At 43.2% G+C, this 25,820-nt stretch overlaps 1 protein-coding gene and 1 pseudogene across 2 annotated transcripts in view; both read left to right on the forward strand.

Annotated features, from left to right (window-relative positions):
• The window catches only part of PPP1R14D (protein phosphatase 1 regulatory inhibitor subunit 14D), a 27,308-nt gene extending 1,877 nt beyond the window's left edge, over nt 1–25,431 (forward strand). The window contains exons 2-6 of one of the 2 annotated variants that reach the window (XM_058738166.1): nt 1,329–1,460; nt 13,479–13,757; nt 24,599–24,682; nt 24,873–24,905; nt 25,108–25,431. In XM_058738166.1, the coding sequence (XP_058594149.1) occupies nt 13,503–13,757; nt 24,599–24,682; nt 24,873–24,905; nt 25,108–25,173 (438 nt within the window). In that variant the 5' untranslated portion in view covers nt 1,329–1,460; nt 13,479–13,502 and the 3' untranslated portion in view covers nt 25,174–25,431. Of the gene's footprint in view, nt 1–1,328; nt 1,461–13,359; nt 13,758–24,598; nt 24,683–24,872; nt 24,906–25,107 lie in introns of those variants that run through there. The other variant, XM_058738165.1, reaches the window with a different exon arrangement.
• On the forward strand, nt 10,060–11,473 carry LOC131516736 (heterogeneous nuclear ribonucleoprotein A3-like; annotated as a pseudogene).
• Nucleotides 25,432–25,820: the final 389 nt, after the last annotated feature.

A 25,820-nucleotide genomic window follows, 5' to 3' on the forward strand; every position in this document is an offset into this window, starting at 1 on the left:
CTTTTCCTACTACTTTATACTGCTTCCTACATACTGAGAAGAAAAACTACACATGAGAGGAAAAAAGACTAAGATAGTCCACCCAAGTGGTGAAAGCAATGGCATTTGAATGGCGGGAATATGGGGTAACATTTTCTTCTTTCTAGTTTTTAAGTTATCTTCCAAGTTCCCTTTAGTGAGTTTCCACAATGAAGACCAGAAATATATCCTGACAGTCTCCACATTCGTCATATTTAGCGCCACATTGCTCTTCTCTCCCCTTTCTCTCCTGGTCTCATTGTCCCTGCCACTTCGGAGTTATCTTTGCCCTCTGCCTTTCCTTGGGCTTTCCCTGCAAACATCTAGCTGGCTCCTGGGTACTGACAGTCTTCCCTGGTATTGGGTCACACCTATCCCTTCTGTCTACTGCCATTGCTGTCCTTGCTCTGAGCTCTGTGCCAGCTTCCAGATGAACTCCAGGCCACCTTGCATGCTGCGTGAGGTTGCCTCCTCCAGCCTTGCCTTCATCTGCCCTTTACCTGTTTAGACCCTTAGTGACCGCCCCCCCCCCCCTCCCCATAGCCTCTCTGGCAGTGTGCACAGAGCCAGCTGTCCCCTGGATGGATTCATAAAGTACGCTTTGTAGAGAAGCAAAGAGTGTTAAACCTGTTGAGGGGCTTAGCTAAAGGTGTTCCCCTTACATATAGGAAACTGAGCTCAGAGACTTGTCCTTGATTTGTTCAGAGACACAGAGCTAATGTGTAGCAGAGGGCCACATGCAGACTTAAGGTCTCCTGACTGCCAACCTTGTGCCCTTTCCATGATTCTGCCATGCCTTCCTGCAAAGCATTTCCAGATGATATGGTTTTCTAATTGTTTATTGCAGGCCCAAGAGGAGCTGTCTGGGTAAGTTAGCTCTTTTGTTAGACCATGTGGCTCACCCTCCCTCTGTGAGCTTGGAGAAGAGTAGGCCTGGGTTTATGCTACTGACTTCATTCTTATGTGCCATATCACCGGTACCAACCATTACTCTTAGGATTGGGTGCTTTGGTGAGAATATTCAGTCCTTAACACCACTGCTAGAAAAGGAACGCTGACTACCTTGTCTCAGATGGTGATCTGGTGGTTTCTAATCAGTAGGTGTGGTGGGTCGTCTACAATGATGGCCAGCAAAGGTGGTAGACCCTACTTCACCTTCCCGTATATGCACACTGCTCCTCCCACCAAGAGGCGGCATCTGTGTTCCCTTCCCTTTGAATCTGTAACTTGCTTTGACCAACAGGACCTGCAGAAGTGGTACCCTGTGACTTCCGGGCTGTAGCCACATGGCTTGCATTTTTCCCCCTTAGAGCCAGTTGTGACACAAAGAAGCTTGACTCCCCTGCAGGAGCGAGAGGCCACCTGAAGAGAGCAAGCCCCTGGAGGATGTGAGACAATGAAGGAAGAGAGAGAGGAGTACAGCTATCTTGAAGCCACCCCAGGTGAGTAGCTGTGTGAAGCCATCTTCTATCCTTAGCCTCAGTCCAGCTCCCCTCAGAGACTGGCTGTGCCTGCCAAGCCCTGCCCAAGATGCAGAACTGGGAGTAAATAAATGGCTGTGTTTGCTTTACGTCTTTGTATTTTGGGGTGGTTTGTTATGTGGCAATAATAACTGAAATGGAAGGATAATATATTTACAGATTAAATTTTAGTTTTAATTATTTAGTGATCATAAACAATACATTTTATTTTATTTTATTTTTTGGTGACAAAACCCAGGAACGAATAAACAATAAATTTTAGAAATAAATTTCCATTTTAATTATCTAAGTCAAAGCCCATGAATTCTCTTGATAATGTAGAACCAATAATTTTTGGTAAGGAATTTTGGGGAAAGTAATGCAATACTTTTCAGGGTGAGGCCACTGTGATTGGTTCAATCTTTTTTTTTTTTTTTAATTTTTTTTTAACGTTTATTTATTTTTGAGACAGAGAGAGACAGAGCATGAACAGGGGAGGGTCAGAGAGAGAGGGAGACACAGAATCCAAAGCAGGCTTCAGGCTCTGAACCATCAGCACAGAGCCAGATGCGGGGCTTGAACTCACGGACCGCGAGATCATGACCTGAGCCGAAGTCGGACGCCCAACCGACTGAGCCACCCAGGCGCCCCGGTTCAATCTTTATTTAAGGGAGACAGATCTTCTTGGATATTACTACAGCCTTAAAGAGGCATTTTAATTTTTTTTAATGTTTATTCATTTCTGAGAGATAGAGACAGAGCACAAGCTGGTGGGGTGGGTGTGCAGAGAGAGAGGTAGACACAGAATCCAAAGCAGGCTCCAGGCTCTGAGCTGTCAGCACAGAGCCTGATGCGGGGCTTGAACTCACGAACCGTGAGATCATGACCTGAGCCGGAGTTAGATGCTTAACCGACTGAGCCACCCAGACGCCTCTTAAAGGGGCATTTAAAAAGAATTATACTAATGCAAAAATGCCCACACGGTATTCCAGTGTGGTAGGTGACTTCTAAATTGCCACCAGTTGTCTAGCCCTTCTGATTTTCATGCCCTGTGTCATGTTTTCCCCTTGAGGGTGGCTGGGCCTAGTAACTGACTTCTGATGAATAGAAAACAGCAAAAGTCATGGCATGTCACTTCCTAGATTAGGGTACAAAAAGACTGTGACTTCTACCTTGCTTGCCTACCACCTTCCTCTCATGCCCTGGCTCTAGCAGAAGGTAGCTGCCATGTGGCGAGGAGTCCTCTAGAGAGGTCCTTGTGGCAAGGGATTAATGTCTCTGAGCAACAGCCCTTGCCAGCACCTGACTTGCAGCCTTCTGAGAATCCCTTACCCAGAGGAGCCAGCCAAGCCACCTGCTGAAACAGTGATATAATAAAACTTAATGTTTTGGGGTGCCTGGGTGGCTCAGTCGGTTGAGCGTCCGACTTCAGCTCAGGTCATGATCTCACGGTCTGTGAGTTCGAGCCCCGCGTTGGGCTCTGTGCTGACAGCTCAGAGCCTGGAGCCTGTTTCAGATTCTGTGTCTCCCTCTGTCTCTGACTCTCCCCCGTTCATGCTCTGTCTCTCTCTGTCTCAAAAATAAATAAAAAAACATTAAAAAATTTAAAAAATAAAATAAAATAAATAAATACTTAATGTTTTAAGCTGTAAAATTTTGGGATAATTTGTTATGCAGCTTATATGACTAATGTATTCGTTAACAGAAAAAAATAGGATATCAAACTATAAACAGTTTCTTTGGTACAACTTTTTAGAGAGCTAATATGACCATAAATGTCAAACTCCCCTAAAATTTTACACACCCTTGTAGCCCCACCTCTAGAAATTTCTCTTAAGGGAAAAGAAAAATCATGGAATGCTAACAAAGGAATAGTTACAGGGATGTTCAGAACAGTACTATTTATAATGGCAAAAAACTGGTAGCAATCCATATATCTAATGATAGGGGATTGAGTAACTGTATCATGGAATTGTTGCTAATAGAAGAGGTTGGAATCCATTAGTGTGTCTTTTTTTTTTTTAATGTTTTTATTTATTTTTGAGACAGAGAGAGACAGAGCATGAGCGGGGAAGGGGCAGAGAGAGAGGGAGACACAGAATCCGAAGCAGGCTCCAGGCTCTGAGTTGTCAGCATAGAGCCGGATGCAGGGCTTGAACTTACAGACTGTGAGATCATGACCTGAGCCAAAGTCGGACACTCAACTGACTGAGCCACCCAGGCGCCCCATAGTGAGTCTTGAAAACAAACTGACTTGCTGTTAGCATTTGAAAAAATAAAATGAAATAGAGTTAAAAATATCAAAATAAAGGTAAGTTTTTCTTCATAAGAAAATTTTCATTTCAGCAATCCCTATCAAAATAACACCAGAATTCTTCACAGAGCTAGAACAAAGAATCCTAAAATTTGCATGGAACGGGAAAAGACCGTGAATAGCAAAGCAATCCTGAAAAAGAAAACCAAAGCTGGAGGCATCATAATTCCGAACTTCAAGCTCTATTACAAAGCTGTAATCATCAAGACAGTATTGTACTGGCACAAAAACAGACACATAGTTCAATAGAACAGAATAGAAAACCCAGAAATGGACCCACAAATGTATGCCCAACTAATCTTTGACAAAGCAGGAAAGAATATCCAATGGAAAAAAGACAGTTTCTTCAGCAAATGGTGTTGGGAAAACTGGAGAGTGACCTGCAGAAGAATGAACCTGGACCACTTTCTTACAACATACACAAAAATAAACTCAAAATGGACAAAAGACCTAAACCGAAGACAGGAAGCCATCAAAAATCCTAGAGGAGAAAACAGGCAACAACCTCCCTGACCTCAGCTGCAGCAACTTCTTACTTGACATGTCTCCAGAGGGAAGGGAAACAAAAGCAAAATGAACTATTGGGACCTAATCAACATAAAAATCTTCACAGTGAAGGAAACAATCAACAAAACTAAAAGACAACCTACAGAATGGGAGAAGATATTTGCACATGAAATATCAGATAAAGGGTTAGTATCCAAAATCTATCAAGAACTTATCAAACTCAACACCCTAAAAACAAATCGTCCAGTGAAGAAATGGGCAGAAGATATGAATAGACACTTCTCCAAAGAAGACATCCAGATGGCTAACAGACACATGAAAAAATGCTCAACATCGCTCACCATCAGGGAAATACAAATCAAAACCACAAGGAGATACCACCTTACGCCTGTCAGAATGGCTAATATTAACAACTCAGGCAACAACAGATGTTGGCGAGGATGTGGAGAAAGAGGATCTCTTTTGCATCGTTGGTGGGAATGCAAACTGGTGCAGCCACTCTGGAAAACAGTATGGCAGTTCCTCAAAAATTTAAAATAAAACTACCCTATGACCCAGCAATTGCACTACTAGGTACTTATCCAAAGGATACAGGAATGCTGTTTTGATGGGGCACATGCACCCCAATGTTTATAGCAGCACAATCAGTGGTAGCCAAAGTATGGAAAGAGCCCAAATGTCCATTGATGGATGAATGGATAAAGAAGATGTGGCATATATATACAAGGGAGTATTACTCGGCAATCAAAAAGAATGAAAATTTGCCATTTACAGCTATGTGGATGGAACTAGTGGGTATTACGCTAAGTGAAATAAATCAGAGAAAGACAAATATCATATGACTTCACTCATGTGGAACTTAAGATACAAAACAGATGAACATAAAGGGAAGGGAAGCAATAATATAAAAACAGGGAGGGGCACAAACCATAAGAGACTCTTAAATACAGAGAACCAGGGGCGCCTGGGTGGCTCAGTCGGTTAAGCGTCTGACTTCAGCTCAGGTCACGATCTCGCGGTCCGTGAGTTCAAGCCCCGCGACGGGCTCTGGGCTGATGGCTCGGAGCCTGGAGCCTGCTTCCGATTCTGTGTCTCCCTCTCTCTCTGCCCCTCCCCCGTTCATGCTCTGTCTCTCTCTGTCTCAAAAATAAATAAACATTAAAAAAAAAAAATAAATACAGAGAACAAACAGAGGATTGCTGGAGGGGTTGTGAGTGGGGGGATAGGCTAAATAGGCAAGTAGCATTAAGGAGGACACTTGTGGGAATGAGCATTGAGTGTTATTTGTAAGTGATGAATCACTAAATTCTATTCCTGAAATCATTATTACACTGTATGTTAACTAACTTGGATGTAAATTTAAAAAATAATAATAATAAAAAGAAAATTTTCATTTCATGTTTATGTATGCATTATGATATTAAATGAATTTCTTACTTTGAGTCATCGTCTACAATTTTTTTTATGGCCCAAATTTTGAAAAACTCTGCAGATTTAAAAAAAGATATGTACAAAACTACTTAATAAAAGTATTCAAAAGATATAAAATTATAAAATGGCTTGCATATGTTACAAAATGATCTAATTTCATGGAAATCCAAAACAAGCAAAGCTCTATGAAAAAGGAAAAATAAACATACCAAACAGATCATTTATACTTTTCTTCTTTATCTATATTTAAAAATTTTCTACAATGAACATGTCATCTTTAAACATATTTCTTGAATAATAATAGTTTTTAAAGTTTCCCAAATAATTATATATTGTATATTAGTATTTTCTTTTATTTATTTATTTATTTATTTATTTATTTTTTAATATATGAAATTTATTGTCAAATTGGTTTCCATACAACACCCAGTGCTCATCCCAAAAGATGCCCTCCTCAATACCCATCACCCACCCTCCCCTCCCTCCCATCCCCCATCAACCCTCAGTTTGTTCTCAATTTTTAACAGTCTCTTATGCTTTGGCTCTCTCCCACTCTAACCTCTTTTTTTTTTTTTTTTCCTTCCCCTCCTCCATGGGTTTCTGTTAAGTTTCTCAGGATCCACATAAGAGTGAAACCATATGGTATCTGTCTTTCTCTGTATGGCTTATTTCACTTAGCATCACACTCTCCAGTTCCATCCACGTTGCTACAAAAGGCCATATTTCATTCTTTCTCATTGCCACGTAGTATTCCATTGTGTATATAAACCACAATTTCTTTATCCATTCATCAGTTGATGGACATGTAGGCTCTTTCCATAATTTGGCTATTGTTGAGAGTGCTGCTATAAACATTGGGGTACAAGTGCCCCTATGCATCAGTACTCCTGTATCCCTTGGGTAAATTCCTAGCAGTGCTATTGCTGGGTCAGAGGGTAGGTCTATTTTTAATTTTCTGAGGAACCTCCACACTGCTTTCCAGAACAGCTGCACCAATTTGCATTCCCACCAACAGTGCAAGAGGGTTCCCATTTCTCCACATCCTCTCCAGCATCTATAGTCTCCTGATTTGTTCATTTTGGCCACTCTGACTGGCGTGAGGTGATATCTGAGTGTGGTTTTGATTTGTATTTCCCTGATAAGGAGCGTCGTTGAACATCTTTTCATGTGCCTGTTGGCTATCCGGATGTCTTCTTTAGAGAAGTGTCTATTCATGTTTTCTGCCCATTTCTTCACTGGGTTATTTGTTTTTCGGGTGTGGAGTTTGGTGAGCTCTTTATAGATTTTGGATACTAGCCCTTTGTCCGATATGTCATTTGCAAATATCTTTTCCCATTCCGTTGGTTGCCTTTTAGTTTTATTGGTTGTTTCCTTTGCTGTGCAGAAGCTTTTTATCTTCATAAGGTCCCAGTAATTCACTTTTGCTTTTAATTCCCTTGCCTTTGGGGATGTGTCGAGTAAGAGATTGCTACGGCTGAGGTCAGAGAGGTCTTTTCCTGCTTTCTCCTCTAAGGTTTTGATGGTTTCCTGTCTCACATTCAGGTCCTTTATCCATTTTGAGTTTATTTTTGTGAATGGTGTGAGAAAGTGGTCTAGTTTCAACCTTCTGCATGTTGCTGTCCAGTTCTCCCAGCACCATTTGTTAAAGAGACTGTCTTTTTTCCATTGGATGTTCTTTCCTGCTTTGTCAAAAATGAGTTGGCCATACGTTTGTGGGTCTAGTTCTGGGGTTTCTATTCTATTCCATTGGTCTATGTGTCTGTTTTTGTGCCATATTAGTATTTTCTTAACTATGTTACATATGCACAGAAAAAAGACTAGAAGAAGTTTGCCAGAATGTCAAACTTTCAAAGTTTGCCAGAAGTTAGCAGTCATGGTTTTATATGGTGGGATTGTGAGCAATTTTTAATATTTTAGAAAATTTGGAAATGTTGGGGCACTTGGCTGGCTCAGTCAGAGGACCATGCAACTCTCAATCTCAATGTTGTGAGTTTGAGCCCAATGTTAGGTGTAGGGGTTATTTAAAAATAAAATCTAAAAAAAAAAAGAAAAGAAAAGAGAATTTAGAAACGTTTCTAAAATGAACATGTTTTTCTTCCATAATAATTTTTTTTTTTAGTTAAGTAATCTCTACACCCAGCATGGGACTCAAATTCATGACCCTGAGATCAAGAGTCATGTGTTATACTGACTAAGCAGCCAGGTCCCCCTATAAATAAAAATGTTTAATAAGAGGAGGAAGAGAAGAGACATTTAAAAACAGCCTAGTTCTTTTTGTTTTTTAAGTTTATTTATTTTGAGGAGGCAGAGAGTGAGTGTGGGGGACAGGCAGAGAGAGGGGGAGAGACAGAATCCCAAGCACTCTCCGTTTTCTCAACACATAGCCCAACATAGGGCTCAATCCTAGGAACCATGAAATCGTGATCTGAGCCAAAACCAAGTCAGCTGCTTAACTGACTGAGCCACCCAGGAGCCCCAAGAAGACCATAGTTCTGATGATATCTTCCTGTTGCCCATTTTATACCCCCCACTGGATTTAGGGCAGGCCAGGGGAGCAAGGCAGACACCCTCACCTCTGCCCAGGGCAGCACCCTCTTTGTTTACCCACCCTGATGTGGCCCTGCTGTCCTTGTGGTTTTTTCTTTCCATGTTATCTTGGGGCATGATTCCCTTATCTCAGGCAAACTGATGAATGGTGATGCTCGTAGGGCAGTGAGCTGTGTGTGAATGCAAAAACGGAAGAATGTCAGTAAGGAGCCTTACACATAAATAATGGGCATAACTCATTTGTATGCCATTGAGCCTCACAGGAGCCATGCCGCATGCTCTTGCAAAATCTCCAGAACCTCCAGTTTACAGATGAGGAAATAGGCTCACAGAGGCTCCATGCATGAACCTGTCTGTGTCGCAGTGTAGGTGTCTATGAAGTTTGCATATTTTGTGTCCCCAATCCATCACCAAGTTCTATTAACTAGGATCCCCTAAATAGCTTTCCAATCTGTCCCTTTATACCCTTTTCACTACCAACAACACTACCTCCTCCAGTTAAGCCCTACAGCAGTGGCCTCCTAACTGATCTCCTTCAGGCTTTTTGCACTCTCTGATTCTCTGTCTTTTGGAAATTTAAATTTGAACATGTCAGCCTACCCCACCACTATTACATAGGATTTTGTTGTGACTTCCAGTACTCTTAGGATAGAGACAAAATTCCTTAATGTGGATTACAGAGCCCTGTGTAGATACCTCTACCCACTCTGCCTCATGACTCACGATTTCCTCCCTCCTCTCTCTGTTCTAGCCCCATTGGCCTTTTAGTCCTTGTACTCAACATCTCCCTCCTGCCACAGAACCTTTGCATTTGCCCTACCTTCTGCCAGATCCATTCCTGCTGGTCCCTGTGCCTAGTTAACTCCTATTCATCCTTAAGAACTCAGTTCAAACTGTTACCACTTGCTAGGTCACACCCTCAATATAGCACCTTTTACCTTCTTTTCCAGATAACTAAATACAGTTGCAACTTTACATTTGTTTGATTAGTTGATGAATATTTGTTTATTTTTACTCTAAACTGTTAAGTTCCATGAAGGCAGGGACTGTGTTTCTTTGGATCACCAATCTCCAGTATTGAGCATAACACTTGGCCTGCTAGATGAGCTCATAAAATCTTTCTTATTGAGTGACTAGGTTAATGAACAAAACTCATTGAGTCTTCTGATCTGGTTCCTTTTCCTGAAAGGGCTCCCAAACTCTTCAAGAAGAGAGGATGGAGGAACTATCATAATAATGCTTGCCATTGTTATGTGTAACAGGTCATCAAAGTAACAGCTGAGTCTACAGGCTGCATATTAGAGGCCTCCCTACCACTCATTTCCACCCTCTTCCAAAGAGGCTCAGGAGGGAAGCCACTGTGAAGAAATCCCTGGGCCACCCTTTGGCAGACGTGAAGCCTGGAGCCTCACCAGGAAGGCAGGGAGAGTGACAAGGCAAAGGAAGGGAATGGATGTTTACTAAGAAGGGACTCTTGTTTTGGACATCATGTTTACATCTATCAACTCATTTATTCCTCCCCCAAAGCCCCATGTTGCAGATGAGAAAATAGACTCAAAGAGGTTGTGAAATGTGAGGGTTATAAAACCAATGCAGGGCAAAAAACTGAGTTTGAACTCACATCTGGCAGTCTTCCTCTAAAGTCTGGGCTTTTTCAGGCTATTTTCCTGGGCTCCAACCCTCAAATACCTCCCCCACTCTGTCATCTTAGAGCCCCAAAGTTCTTCATCATTAAAGACTCATCTATTGGCCTTTATCTATAGCTCTCTTTACGCAGTGTATGGTGGTTGAAATCGATACACTGGAAACAGAAACTCAACATTGTAAAGGCAACTACTGTGAGACCTAAAAAGAAATATATAAACAAGATCCTGTGTTGAACTCGAGTTGGAAGAGACGAGTCTGGTCTCAGGATGGAGGTAAAACTGCCACCCGGTTGCCCCCAGCCCGACTCCAGCTGTCGCTGCCACCGTCAGGAGGAGGGCCATGATCTAAAGGAACAAGAGGAGTTGAGAAAACTGTTTATTGGTGGTTTGAGCTTTGAAACTACAAATGATAGTTTATGAGAACGTTTTGAAAAATGGGACACACTTACAGATTGTGTGGTGATGAGAGACCCCCAAACAAAACGTTCCAGGGGTTTTGGTTTTGTGACTTACTCTTGCGTGGAAGAGGTGGATGCAGCCATGTGTGCTCGACCACACAAGGGTGATGGACGTGTAGTGGAACCAAAGAGAGCTGTTTCTGGAGAGGATTCTGCAAAGCCTGGTGCCCAACTAACTATGAAGAAAAATTTCGTTGGTGGTATTAAAGAAGATACAGAAGAATACAATTGGAGAGACTGCTTTGAAAAGTATGGCAAGATGGAAACCATAGAAGTTATGGAGGACAGGCAGAGTGGAAAAAAGAGAGGATTTGCTTTTGTAACTTTTGATGATCATGATACAGTTGATAAAATTGTTCAGAAATGCCATCACTATTAATGGGCGTAATTGTGAAGTGGAAAAGGCCCTTTCCAAACAAGAAATGCAGTCTGCTGGATCACAAAGAGGTCGTGGAGGTGGATCTGGCAACTTTATGGGTTGTGGAGGAAACTTTGGTGGAAGAGGAGGCTACGGTGGAGGTGGTGGCAGCAGAGGTAGATATGGAGGAGGTGATGGTGGATATAATGGATTTGGAGGTGATGGTGGCAACTGTGGTGGTGGTCCTGGTTAAAGTAGCAGAGGAGGCTATGGTGGTGGTGGGCCAGGATATGGAAACCAAGGCGGTGGGTATGGCGGTGATGGTGGAGGATATGATGGTTACGATGAAGGAGGAAATTTTGGAGGTGGTAACTATGGTGGTCGTGGGAACTATAATGATTTTGGAAATTATAGTGGACAACAGCAACCAAGCTGAGCACCCATGAAAGGGGGCAGTTTTGGTGGAAGAAGCTCGGGCAGTCCCTATGGTGGTGGTTATGGATCTGGTGGTGGAAGTGGTGGATATGGTAGCAGAAGGTTCTAAAAATTTTCAGAAGAAAAGGGCTACAGTTCTTAGCAGGAGAGCGAGCAAGGTGTTGTCAGGAAAGCTGACAGGTTACTTTGAGACAGTCGTCCCAAGTGCATTAGAGGAACTGTAAAAATTTGCCACAGAAGGAACGATGCTCCATAGTCAGAAAAGTTCCTGCAGCTTAAACAGGAACCCCTTCTTGTTCAGGACTGTCATAGCCACAGTTGGCAAAAAGTGCAGCTATTGATGAATGCAATGTAGTGTCAATTACATGTACATTCCTGAGGTCTTCTATCTGTTGTACCTTTTTCTTTTTCTTTTTGTTACCTGAGGTATATTGCCCTGTAAATTGGGTAGTAATCCCAGGAATAAAAATTAAGGAATTTTTAACTTTCAATGTTTGTGTAGTTCAGTTTTTCTACGTTTTAGTACAGAAATTTTAACAAAATACAGTTTTGAAGGTGTTTAGTTGCGAGTTAATAAGTAAAGAAGAAGGTCATTGTTAATTACTATTTTGAATGAATTTTGCTAATGTTAACTGTGAAGAAACACCTGCTGACTTGCAGTTTAAGGGGAATCTATTCTCCGCATTTCCAAACCATGAAATGAATGGACTCTGACATGTGGAGAGAATAGATATTTGTATGTTTGCAATGTGTGTTTTAGATACATACTTGGGCATTTAAATTAGCATATTTGTAAATTTAATAGCATTAAGATTTACCTTCAAATGAAAAAAATCTCAAAATTAAAAAGAAAGAAAAATATACATATAACAAAAATTGGAATGTGGAAAGTAAAAAGGGGATGATGAATCTCCCATCATTCATATTGAGGAGACAAGAGATGCTATCTAAAATGGACAAATATATGACATTACACAAAGGGATAATGGTGATTACAGGAGAATTAAAAACAGAAGCTGTTGATGGGGTTGCTTCTGGGGAGTAGAGCTGGGGAGAGGAGAGAAACTTTCATTTTTCTTTTTTTAAAAAAATTTTTTTTTCAACGTTTATTTTATTTTTTGGGACAGAGAGAGACAGAGCATGAACGGGGGAGGGACAGAGAGAGAGGGAGACACAGAATCGGAAACAGGCTCCAGGCTCTGAGCCATCAGCCCAGAGCCTGACGCGGGGCTCGAACTCACAGACCGTGAGATCGTGACCTGGCTGAAGTCGGACGCTTAACCGACTGCGCCACCCAGGCGCCCCGAAACTTTCATTTTTCATTTGTTTGTCCTTCTGAGCTGTTCATCTTTTTAAAAAATTACAGTGTTCTTCTGTAACTTTTCTAAAAAGTTTAGAATATTTTGTTGCAAAAGACTAAACAAACAAACATACCCTTCCTTTAGAATGCAGGTACTGTGTGTTTAAAACTGTTAGTCTTGACACCTGGGTAGGAGGTAGGTCTTTGGGTTTCCTCTGTGTCAGGAAGGACTTGAGTCAGGGGAGGGTCATGTGATGAAAATATGGCTTCCTAAGCAGTTGCTTCTGGGGAACGGGCATGGGAGAGAAGCTTGATAAATTTACCTTTGCAAGCACAGGGCCAGGCTGATAGAGGAGCACCTCTTCCCTCACATATTTCATAATGCAGCTCGCATTCAGACACACCCAGACACAAGAGGGTACTGACCCTAAGAGGGCCAGAAATAACCATCCCTTGTAACTATCTGCGGTGAGACTCTGCCCCTACCAGTGCCACACTCTGAGCTGGACCTCCTACCTGCCTGGGACCCTGCTCCTGCAGGATCCATCTGACTCCAGCTCCTCAGGGCCCAGGTGGATCTAGTCCCAGGAAGATGAGATGCTGAGTGCTCTCTGGTGAGTGTGATTCGGGTCCTGTTCCAGAACTGGCCATAGAGCACTGAATCAGAGCCCTGCACCCCTCAGGACCCAAGGATCCCTTCTTCCTCCCGAGGATTGGCACCCTCTTGACCTTTGCTTATCTGAAATTTATATCACTTTGGGCTATGGCAGCTGCACAAGAGGAGGGCTGGGGCACAGCTCGGGAGTGCCACTCACTGGCAGCTAAGAGCCAGAAGATTGGCATTCCCAGCACCAGAGAAAGTCCTGTTGATCTTTGACCCTCCGCCCCTCCCGGAGACTTGGCCCTCCCTCCTCTTCCTTCCTTTCTTCCTTGCTGGCCTCTCCCTCTGTTCCCCGTCTCCTCACTTCCCTGACACCGTTGCTCTGACTGGCCGTTTTTCCCAGGTTGTTGCTCACGCCAATCCTTCCATGCTGTCTTCAAGCCCTACTTCCTGCACATCTCCCAACGCTGATGGGGAGAACCCAAGTAAGAAGGTCCAGTGGACTTCTGGGAGGAGGAGGACGTCATCCACGGACTCAGAGTCAAAGTCCCACCCCGACATCTCCAAAGTACCCAGGTCCCGGAGACCTAGCCGGCTGACGGTGAAGTATGACCGGGGGCAGCTCCAGCGCTGGCTGGAGATGGAGCTGTGGGTGGACGCGCAGATTCAGGAGCTCTTCCAGGTGAGTGCTACCAGCAGGGTGGGAGGCCACCAGGGGCCTGGGAGAGAGCCTGCTGGGAGACCTCAGGAGGAGCCGGAGGGCCAATGTGAGAGAAAGCTGCTCGCAACAAGTGAACGTGGATTTGCAGTCCAGAAACCTGCCTGCCTCTGGTCTGGGCTCTACCTCTAACTCTCTTCAAAATCTGGGCCAGGTCCTTTCACATCCCTGAGACTTAGTTTCCTAATCCACAAGATGAGCCTATCAACGCCTGTCATAGCTCCTTTGTAGGACTTTTGTGAAGCTCAAATGAGATACAAGAGCGATTTTTATTTACTTCATGTCTTGACTTACTCTCATCCTGAACACACATACGTGTCAAGGGCTACATTGTCCAGGACTATAGCTATGTGTAGCTATTTGCCTTTCAATTAATAAAAATTAAATAAAATTAAAGGTTCATTTTCTCAGTCACACTAGCCACATTTCAAGTGCCCAGTAGCCCCACGTGGCTCATTGTTACCACACTGTCAGCACACACATAGAACATTTCCATCCTCTCAGAACAGACAGCAATGGACTAGAATAAGTCCTTGGCCCTGGCTCTGATGGACTCCCCTCAACTCCACCCTGTGAAAAGGATGGCTTTCTGCCCCTTGTCATGAGAAGTGGCACCTTCCTCCTGAGATAACTAAAAATCGGGATCCTAGAGTAGTCACAACTGCTGCTTCAGCAACAAGGGTAGCATTCTGTACACTTAACTCTGTGTTAGGCACTGCACCCAGCACTTGGCATGCGTTACCCCATTCGGCCCTCCCCACAACGCCCTTCGGTAGCTATGTTTTTACCTTGAAGGAAATGGAAGCCTAAAGATGTTGAGTAACAAGTCCAAGGTCATACAACTAGGAAACCAGGAGACCAGGAGCTACAGCTGGAGCTCTGCCTGCAGAGCCTGGGCGCTCACTCGGGCAGCTTAGTGGTTCTCCAGCCCTGAAGTACTTCAGAAAAAACCAGATGACTTGACTGTGCCTCAACTGACTTTAAATCTGCTAGGGTGGGGTCCAGGCACTGGTCTTTTAATAAGCCCCACAGTTAATTCTAGCAGGTGGCTGGCTGAGAACCACTGCACCAAGCCAGAGACCAGGAGTCTTGTCCACATACCATGGTCCTTTCTTCTTCTGCTTCTTGACTCAGCTCCTATCTTTTGTTTCTGGGGCAGCAAGGGGCTTGTCATTCTTCCGGGTAAGGGCTGTGTCAGTGGCCCCTGTGGGGGTGGAGGAGAATGATGCATGTGGCCCAGGCTGTCTTGTGAAACTCACTGGGTCATGTATCAGTTTGGCCCAGGTGTCGACCATGTCCCCTGTGGCATTCTGGGCTCACTTGTTCAGTGTAGGGAGATGCCCTGGAACTGTGAGCAGGAGAGGCACACGTTCTTGGCCTGCGTCTGCTCTGCCCTTGAAGAACACCTCTACTGCCCTTCTATCCTGCTGGCACCCTCCCGCTCTGGAACAGTTTCACTTTCAGATTGTTGTACACTTGCACAAAAAGTCTCATATTTCAGACACCTCAGAGCAAATTTTTCCAGGCACTGGAGAAAGACACTAGACAAAGAACCTGCTTTTGCAAGATCAGTGCAGGGGTGAAAGCTGTACAATAATGAGCTCATCACATTTGAAAGCAGGATATGTGGGAGGACCACTCCCAGGCAATGACCGAAATAAAATACCTGGCCTGCAGTTGCCATGACAATTGTCCAAAGGTGCCAGGTGGCAGTTCCTCTCACAATCCCAGCACTTTTCAGCAGGAAGCATCCAAGTGCCTGGGGAAGCCCCAGGTGGCTGGTCATCTTAGGCAGAGATGGAGGCAACAGTGTTCAGGCTTACCTTGCCCCACTTCTACCCATATAGAGTCTGTCTCCACCCACCAGCCTCTCCTCGACATGCCCACCTTGGATAGAACTGCTGGGAATTATTCCAGGGATGCATCACTACTTGTTTAGTTTGGTTTAATGGGTTCCAACCTTACCTTGTTGGAGGGCCCCGTCTCATCTCACTGGGTATGCACCAGCTCTGTTGTCATCAGAGGAACCAAGTCTGGGTTCAACAAAACAGACTTGGGGCCCTAGAGCTCCTATTGTCCAGAGGTGGAGTGTGGATTTGGCTTCTAAGGAAGGATGTAAATACTCATGAGTTTGTTCTATTTTAAGGAGACTCTTGGGGCACCTGGGTGGCTCAGTTGGTTACGGACTTTGGCTGAGGTCATGATCTTGCAGTTTGTGGGTTCAAGCCCCATGTTGGGCTCTGTGCTGACATCTAGGGGCCTAGAGCCTGCTTCAAATTCTGTGTCATCCTCTTTCTCTGCTCCTCCCCCCCCCCGCTTTCTCTGAAAAATAAATAAACATTAAAAAAATTTAAGGAGACTTGCCCAACAATATGCACCCCCCCGATCCCACCCATGATTCCATGTCTCTTTTACGACAAGACTTCTTAAAAGTTTGTCCACACTCACATCCTTTCTTTAAAATGTTTATTTATTTATTTTGAGAGAGAGGGAGAGAAAGTGAGCACACAAGCCTGGAAGGGGCAGAGAGGGAGAGAGAGAGAATCCCAAGTGGGCTTCGTGCTGTCAGTACAGAGCCAGATTTGGGGCTTGGACTCAGAAACTGTGAGATCATGACCTGAGCCGAGATCAAGACTCAGATGCCTAACTGACTGAGCCACCCATGTGCCTCCACACTCACATCCTTTACTTACCTTTCCCCTTCCTTTCACTATTCAAACCACTGAGACCTGGCTTCTGTTCCCACCATTCTATTGGGAGCTCTTGCCAAGGTCACCAATCACTGCCTTGGGGCCAAATCTAATGTACACATCAGCAGGGGATACTGTTGACCACTCTAGAGTTTTGAAACGTTCTTCCCCACGCCCCCTCCAAAGAGAAACATTCCTTCCCTATAGCTTCTATGACACTATCTTTTCCTGGTGGCAGCTGGCATTTTGATGCAGGCAGCCCTTCTGATTTGGTGACATTTTAAGAAACAATCTATTAGATTTCCAACTTTAAAAAAGTATTGCTAACAAATATGTGAAACAAACACTTGTTAGCTCATCCCTGAGACTTACTTCATTGCTGGTTCCCATGGCAGAGATATCAGGAGTACGGGGATGGAACGTGGAGTGAAAGTGAGAAAGGAGTCAGATCAGGCAGCATCTGGCAGGAAACCACTTCATGCAATATCGACTCACAGTTTTACCACACTTGTTCATCTCAGCAGGGGTTGTTTGATATATCCACTCATTTCTGAGAATTCAAAAAATACTTTAAGGAAAGAATATTTGGATTATGATATCAGCCCATATTCTCAGCTCCGGACTGCAATGGTAATCTGACTCTCAGTAATATATACATACCTTATATCCAAAATACGTGTAGTTAATATCATAAGTGATATGAAAAGGTTTTTGGGAGTCAGACTAATACTTTTTTTAGAGGTAGAATTCTAATAGTTGGAGTGCAGCTTTACTATTCTGCCCCACTCTCCACCTTCTGGAATTCCAAATGCACATGTGTTAGACCACTTGATATCATACCAAGATCACCAAGACTCTTTTGTCTTCTTCCTACCCACGCCCCCAGGTTTTTTTCTTTCTGTGTTTCATTTTGGCTAGTTTCTGTCTCTGTATCTTCAGGTTCAACTGATCTTTACTTTGGCAACGTCACATATGCCATTACCTCCATTCATCCAGTAAGTTTTTCATTTAAAATACTGTATTTTTCATCTCTGGCTGCTCCACGTTTGTTTTTTTTCTCATAGATTTCATTTTTCTCATTAGTATGTTCATGGTTTCTTCATCTGCTAATTCTGTCATGTGTGTGTGTCTACTTCTATTAACTGATATTTCTCCTGGTTATAGGTCATATTTCCTGCTTCTGGTATGACTAGTGATTTTTTTGACTGGATACTGGACATTTTATGAGTTTCATGTTACTGACTAACTGGATTTTTTTTTTCTTCCTTTAAAGCATTGGGCCTTGTTTTAATAGGCAGTTTAGTTACTTGTGGCTCAGTTTGATCCTTCTGAAGCTTATTTTTAAGCTACATTGAGTCTAGAGTATCCTTTAATCTAGAGAATAATTTAACCCCCAGTCAGGTATGGCCCTTCTGAGGTCTCTACTGAATTCCTAAATGATCAGTGATGACTGTCCACTCTGACTGGATGGAACTTGATTAGTCTCCCAGTCATGTGTGAGGTCTGGGAACTGTTCATCTCTGTGCCTTTGGTGCCTCATAGTACCTGGGCTTGTGAGGCTTTATCCTATGAATGTGCATCTTGTGTTCAGCAAAGACTCAAGAGAACCTTTATGCAGATTTCTGGAGGTCTCTTTTCATAACACCCTCCTCTCCAGAACTTTGTCTAGCAACTTCCAGCCACCTCAACCCTGAACTCTGATCTCTGTCCTATCAATTTCGCAAGACCACTGTGCTCTCCTTGGGACCTCCCTCTCTGCTCTGTGGTCTGGAAACTGCCTCTAGGAAGAAATACAGGGCAATTACAGAGTTTGTCTCATCTGTTTCCCTTCTCTCTTAGGTAGTCCTGAGCAACCTTTGTCCAATGATTGAAAACATTGTTCATATATATTCTAGTTTTCTAGTTACTTTTAAAAAATGTTTATTCTTGACACAGAGAGACAACACGAGTCGGAGAGGAGCAGAGAGAGGAAGACAGAATCCCAAGTAGGCTCAGTGCTGTCAGCACAGAGCCCATTGTGGGACTTGAACCCACGACTATGAGATCACAACCTGAGCAGAAACCAAGAGCCAGACGCTTAACAACTGAGCCACCCAGGCACCCCTAGTTTTCTGGTTACTTATTTTGGGAGAATAAATTCAGTCCCTGTTACTAAGAATAAATATCTGGTTAACTCCCACTTAGCCTTCAGTTCTCAGATTAGAGGTCACTTCCTCCAGGAAGCCTTCTTAAATCCCAGGCTTGGTTATGTTCCCTTTCCATTGTGTTCTCAAAGTATCTCATCAGAGTGCTTATCACTCTGTATTATAACTGCCATTTCACTTGTCTATATCCTTCAGGAGACTATAAGCTTTTCAAGGGCAGGGTTATATCTGTCTGTCTTGCTGTTATGGCCCCAGCACTTATCACAATACTTGGTGCATAGCATGCCCTCAACAAATATGCATTAAATGAATGAAGGATGAACCAGATGAGCTAGAAACCAAGCAAGCAAAAAGGAAAGCCTAGAGCTTAGGGTGAAAGAGCTAACTTAGAACCCTAGCATTATTTATTTTTTAAAAGGCATGGAGTGGTACCTGGGTGGCTCAGTCAGTTGAGCATCCGACTCTTGATTTCGGCTCAGGTCATGATCTCATGGTTTGTGAGATGGAGCCCCACATTGGGCTCTGCACTGAGCACCAGGCCTACTTTGGATTCTCTCTCTCTCTCTCTCTCTCTCTCTCTCTCTCTCTCTCTGCCCCTTCCCCATTCATGGTCTCTCTCTCTCTCTGTCTCTCGAAATAAATAAATAAACATTAAAAAAATAAATAATAGGGGCACCTGGGTAGCTCAGTTGGTTAAGCGGCCGACTTCGGCTCGGGTCATGATCTCGTGGTCCATGAGTTTGAGCCCCGCGTCAGGCTCTGTGCTGACAGCTCAGAGCCTGGAGCCTGTTTCGGATTCTGTGTCTCCCTCTCTCTGACCCTCCCCTGTTCATGCTCTGTCTCTCCCTGTCTCAAAAATAAGAAAATAAAACGTTGAAAATTTTTTTTAAAAATAAATAAATAAATAAAAAGGCATGGGAGGACTAAAACTGTTAACAGTGGTTACCTGTTGGCAGTTGGAGGAAGGAGAGGGCAGGTGAGGCTTCTTTTTCCTTTTTCTTAACCTAAAAAAATATATATATATATCAACTTTATTGAGGTATAACTGACAGAGAATAAAATTCGAAGTGTACATTGGGATGCACTTTTTCATATGTAACCACTACTACCCCAATCGAGATATGGAACATTTCCATCATCTAAAAAGTCCCCCAAATAATGTTAAACAAATTATACAGCTTAAGTACTTATTATATATGTATCTATTTGTCTTCTTGACTGCCTCTAATATGTGGGCTCTTTGAGGACAAGATTTTTGTTTTGTTCATTGAAGCTCCCAAGTTCATAGTGCCAGGTTAATAACAGTAGTCACTGAACATGTATTTGTTGAGTAAATAGATCTTGAAGTATTAAATAATCAGGGGCGCCTGGGTGGCTCAATCGGTTGAGTGTTCAACTCTCACTTTTGGCTTACATCATGATCTCACAGCTTGTGATCAGGCTCTGCACTAACAGCATGGAGCCTGCTTGGAATTCTGTCTCTCTTCTCCTCTCTCTGCCTCTTCCCCACTTGATCTCTTTCTGTCTCTCTCTGTCTCTGTCTCTCTCTTTCTCAAAAATCAATAAATAAACAACGTCAAAAAGGATTAAATAATCAAAAGGAAAAGGTGAAATTATCAAACCTCTAGAAAATGTAAAGGTGAATATCAAATATTTATTCAAATCCATATGAGAAGAACTTGCTAAGCATTAGAAGAAGGAGAAGGAGAAGAAATGGCAAAACCCAAACTGAAGGGGTGCCTGGGTGGCTCAGTTGGTTAAGTGTCCCACTCTTGACTTCAGGTAAGGTCATGATCCCAGGGTCATGGGATCGAATTCCACCTTGGACTCCGTGCTAAGTGTGGAGCCTGCTTGAGATTCTCTCTCTCCCTCTGCCCCTCTTCCCTGCTTGCATTCTCTCTAAAATAAAATTAAAAAAAAATTAAACCCCCAAACTGGAAAAGACGATTAGTTACATTTAGCTATATATAAACATTTAGCTATATGTAAACACATATATTTCCCCAACCCCTTCCTCACACACAAATTTCCATCATATGTAGAATGAACGTGAGAGCTAATCTAGTTTAAAAAAAAAAAAGGCTTCTTAAATCAGTAAGAAAAAACTGAACCCAGTAAAAAAATTAATGAGGCAGCAGTTGAAGTGTATTCTGGTGACCCTGGGGGTTTCCAAGACCCTTTCAGAGGTTTCCTGGTTATGTTCATAGTAATATTGAGATGTCATTTGCCTTTTTCACTATGTTGACGTTTGTACTGATAATGCAAAAACAATGGTGACTCTCAGTGTGAATCAAGAAAGTGGCACCATGAGCACCTGGATGGCTCAGTTGGTGGAGCATGCAACTCTTGATCTTGGGGTCATGAATTCGAGTCCCATGTTGGGTGTAGAGGAATAAACACACAAACAAACAAACAAACAAACAGACTTTAAAAAAAAAGTGGCACCAACCTGTGCTAGGAGTCATGTTCTTTATCACCATGCCACTTTCACTTAAGAAAGTCCTGTTGGGATGAGCACTGGGTGTTGTATGGAAACCAATTTGACAATAAATTTCGTATTAAAAAAAAAGTCCTTGATAAAGCAGTAAAAAATCACAAGTTTATTAAACCTTGGCCATTGAGTTCACATCTCTCTCTCTCTCTCTAATATTTATTTATTTTTGAGGGACAGAGACAGACCATGAGGAGGGAAGGGGCAGAGAGAGATGGAGAAACTGAATCCAAAGTAGGATCCAGGCTCTGTCTGAGCTGTCACCACAGAGCCTGACACGGTGCTCTAACTCACAAGCCGTAAGATCATGACCTTAGCTGAACTCAGACACCTAACCAACTGAGCCACCCAGGCGCCCCACATCTCTTTTTTTTTAATAGACTTATTAAAATAGACTTATAAAATAAATATGTTTATTTATTTTTGAGAGAGAGAGAGACAGAGTATGAAGGGGGAGAGAGGGAAACATAGAATCTGAAGCAGGCTGCAGGCTCTGAGCTGTCAGCACAGAGCCCAATGCAGGGCTAGAACTCATGAACTGCGGGATCATGACCTGAGCTGAAGTCAAGACACTTAATTGACTGAACCACCCAGGTGCCCCTAGACTTAATTTTTAGAGCAGTTTTTGGTTCACAGGAAGACTGAACAGAGAGTTCTCATGTTCCCCCTGTCCCCACGCATGCATAGCCTCCCCCATTATCATTCCTCAACTAGAGCAGTACAATGTTATGGTTGATGAGCCTACATTGACACATTATAATGACCCAAAGTCCATAGCTTGTATTAGGGTTCATTCTTGGTATTGTACATTCTAAGGGTTTGGACGAATGTGTAATGATATGTAGCCACTATTATAGTATCATACAGAGTATTTTCTCTGTCCTAAAAGTCTTCTGTGTTCCACCTATATATCCCACTTTCCCCATTATTCCAACTGATCTTTTTACTGTCTCCATAGTTTTGCATTTCCCAGAAGGTTGTATAGTTGAAATCATACAATATGTTTGGCCAAATTCAGATTGGCTTCTTTCACTTATTCCATGTGTTTGCAGTTCATTTAGTCTTTTCATGGCTTGAAGCTCATTTCTTTTAGTGCTGAATAATAATTCCATTGGCTGGGTGTGCTGTTGATTTATCCATTTACCTATTGAAGGATGTATTGGTTGCTTTCAAATTTTGGCAGTTATGAATAAAGTTGCTATAAACATCTTTATGCAGGTTTTTATATGGATATGTTTCCAGCTCACTTGGGTAAATACTAAGGAGCTTGATCACTGTATCATATGGTAAAAGTGTGTTTAGTTTTGTAAGAAACTGCCAAAATGTCTTCCCAAGTGGCTGTACTATTTAGCATTCTTACCAGCAATGAATGAAGGTTCCCCTTGTTCCATATCCTCATCAGCATTGTGTTGTCAGCATTTTGGATTTTTTGCCAATTTGATAGGTATGTAGTGTATCTCACTGTTGTCTTAATTTGCAATTTCCTACTCACATATTATGTTGAATATCTCATATCCTATTTGCCATTTGCATATATTCTTTGGTGAGGTATCTGTTCATATCTTTTCTGATTTTTCAGTTGGGTTGTTCCTTTCTTACTTTTGAGTTTCAAGAGTTCTTTGTCTATTTTGGACAATAGTCCTTTATCAGATACATCCTTTGCAAATATTTTCTCCCAGTCTGTAGCTTGTCTTCTCATTCCCTTGAGCTTCTTTCATTTTCAATTTTATAAACTCTGTATTGTTTAAATTATTTCACTGACTATAATAACTTTTGTTTTTTTAAGTTTATTTATTTTGAGAGAGAGAGCACACATGCATGTGTCAGCAGGAGAGGGGCAGAGAGAGAGAGGGAGAGAGAATGCCAAGTAGGGCTCGAACCCATGAACCATGAGACCATGACCTGAGCTAAAATCAAGTGTCACACACTCAATCGACTGAGCCACCCAGGTGCCCCTGACTGTGGTAACTTTTAAAGACAGCTTTATTAAGATATGATTCACATACCATACAATCACTCACTTGCAGTGTATACTTCCAGTAGTTTTAAGTATCTTTGGGGTTATACAACCACAACTTAATTTTAGGACATTTTATCACCCCAGAAAGAAACCCTGTGCCAATTAGCAGTCACACCTCATTCCTTACCACCACCACTCCCAGCCCTAGGCAACCACTAATCTACTTTGTGTCTCTATGGATTTATCTATTCTGGACATTTCATACAAGTTGAATCATAATATGTGGCCTTTTGTAACTGGTTTCTTTCACTAGCATAATGTTTTCAAGGTTCATCCATGTTGTAGTCTGAATCAATGCTGTGTTCCTTTTATTGTTGAGCAATATTGTATAGCTACATTATATTTTATTTATCCATTCATCAGTTGATGGAGATGTGTATTATTTTACCTTTTGGCTATTATGAATAATACTGCTATGAACATTCATGCAAACTTTTGTGTCGACATGTTTTCATTTCTCTTGGGAGTAGACCTAGGAGTAGGATTGCTGGGTCAGGTGACAACTCTATATTTAACATTTTAAAGAACTGCTGGGGAGCCTGGGTGGCTCAGTTGGTTAAATATCTGACTCTTGATTTCAACTCAGGTCATGATCCCACAGTTGTGGGTGTGAACCGTGCTTGATTTTCTAGCTCCTTGGGGTGCCTGGGTGGCTCAGTTGGTTGAACATCCGACTTCAGCTCAGGTTATGATTTTGCGGTCCATGGGTTCGAGCCCCATGTCGGGCTCTGTGCTGACAGCTTGGAGACTGGAGCTTGCTTCGGATTCTGTGTCTCCCTCTCTCTCTGACCCTTCCCAGCTCATGCTCTGTCTCTCTCTCAAAAATTAAAAAAATAATTTTTTTTAATTAAAAAAAAAAGATTTTCCAGCTCCTCTCCCTCTGCCCCTGCCTCTTTCTCTTAAAACAAACAAACAAACAAATAAAAAAGAACTGCAAAACTGTTTTCCAAAGCAGCTGTACCATTTTAGATCCTTACCAACAACATGCATACACCTTTGAAATTAAACAGGTACTCTTTTTATTTTTTTAAAATTTTTAAAAATGTTTATTTATATTTGAGAGAGACAGCACGTGAGCACTGTAGGGGCAGGGGGAGATGGGGGGAGACAGAATCTGAAGCAGGCTCTAGGCTCTGAGCTATCGGCACAGAGCCCGATGTGGGGCTCAAACTCATGAGCCGTGAGATCATGACCTGAGCCGAAGTTGGATGCTCAACCGACTGAGCTACCCAGGTGTCCCGAACAGGCACTCTTTTTAAAGAACCCTAGCCCTGTTTCAGATAGAAGATAGTAGGTATTCAGTAAGTGGTGAATGGCAGAATGAACATGTGGTCTGAGGAGTGTGGTGAGGAGACAGACTGAACATGGAAGTAGGGTAGGAGATGGGTGAGCCCGACAGTAACTTTCACTCCAGCACCAGCTAGCCAGGCCCCTCTGAGCCCCATGTGATTCCCAAACAGGGTCAACCAACTCCTCCTGAGCCTGAGATTGACCTGGAAGCTCTCATGGAACTATCCACAGAGGAACAGAAGACTCACTTGGAGGTAGAATGTGGGCCTGGGGTTGGGGAATGGAAGCTGAGCTTAGAGAGGGAGGAGCCCAGGAACTCAGGTTTTGCCTCCTTGAGTGGCATGGGGAGAACCAGTTCAGAGGAGAGGATTCCTGGGAAGCTGAGTGGAGGCTTGTGGGAAAGTTCTGTGGCTCAGGGACTCACTCTTGGCTCTTTTCCACCAGGCTCTTCTCCAAAACTGCCCCCGCCCCACAGAGGTAAGGGATGCTCTGCTGCTCTGGGGGTAAGTGGGACCTAGAGGGGAGGCAGCTAATGAAGAGGAGTATTTGAGAGGAAGGCTTAGCACTAGGTCCTTCTCACCTTCCCCAGCTCTGGAGACATGGGGTCAGGGGAGATTAAGAAGGGCATTGTGGGTGGGCGTGACCCCTTTCCTTGATCTCATCCCTGTTTCTCTTTCAGTCTTTTATCTCTGAGCTGCTCAGTCAACTCAAGAAACTCCGGAGACTCAGTCGGCCTCAGAAATAAGCCTTGGGAGACTACCTTCAGCAGCCTTAGCACTGCCAGGCCTGCCCTGAACCTCAGAATCCTGGGCTGAGAGGGAAATGGTCCCCTGGGACAAAGACAAGGACTGTGGAAGATGAGAAGGGACATTTGGATACCTCTTGTGTATGTGTAGTCACAGCTGGTTCCTGTTAGCTAGGCTTTCTGGAAGCCATTCATGGCTGTTGCCCGGTACTTTCCTTGGCAGCCAAGTGGATAAAACCTTTGGGAGCCCCAGCTGAATGGAGTGTGGAGCATATCTGTCCTGAGGGATAGGGGAGGGGAGGGTGAAGTGATATACCAGAAGGCTAGCATCCTGAGTCACCAGATCCATACTTCATTCACCCATCCATCTATCCATCCATCCATCCATCCATCCATCTAGATAGGCCTTGAAAATTCAAAGGTGAAGGTCACAGTTCTACTTTAGAGCTCATGATATAGCAAGGCCCAGAGGCCAAGCAGAGGGCACCAGACTAGGACACACAGCATCCTGCATCACCAACAGGAGCCCAAGTGGCAACGACCAGTTCTGAATCCCATAGAGGAGGTAATAGGGAAAACCTAGCTGGGTCTGCGGAAATCAGGGATAGCTAACCCTCCTCTCTCCCTAAAGGATTCAGGAGGCATCA

The sequence above is a fragment of the Neofelis nebulosa genome, chromosome 7 (genome assembly GCF_028018385.1).
Source record: "Neofelis nebulosa isolate mNeoNeb1 chromosome 7, mNeoNeb1.pri, whole genome shotgun sequence".
In the NCBI taxonomy this organism is placed as follows: domain Eukaryota; kingdom Metazoa; phylum Chordata; class Mammalia; order Carnivora; family Felidae; genus Neofelis; species Neofelis nebulosa.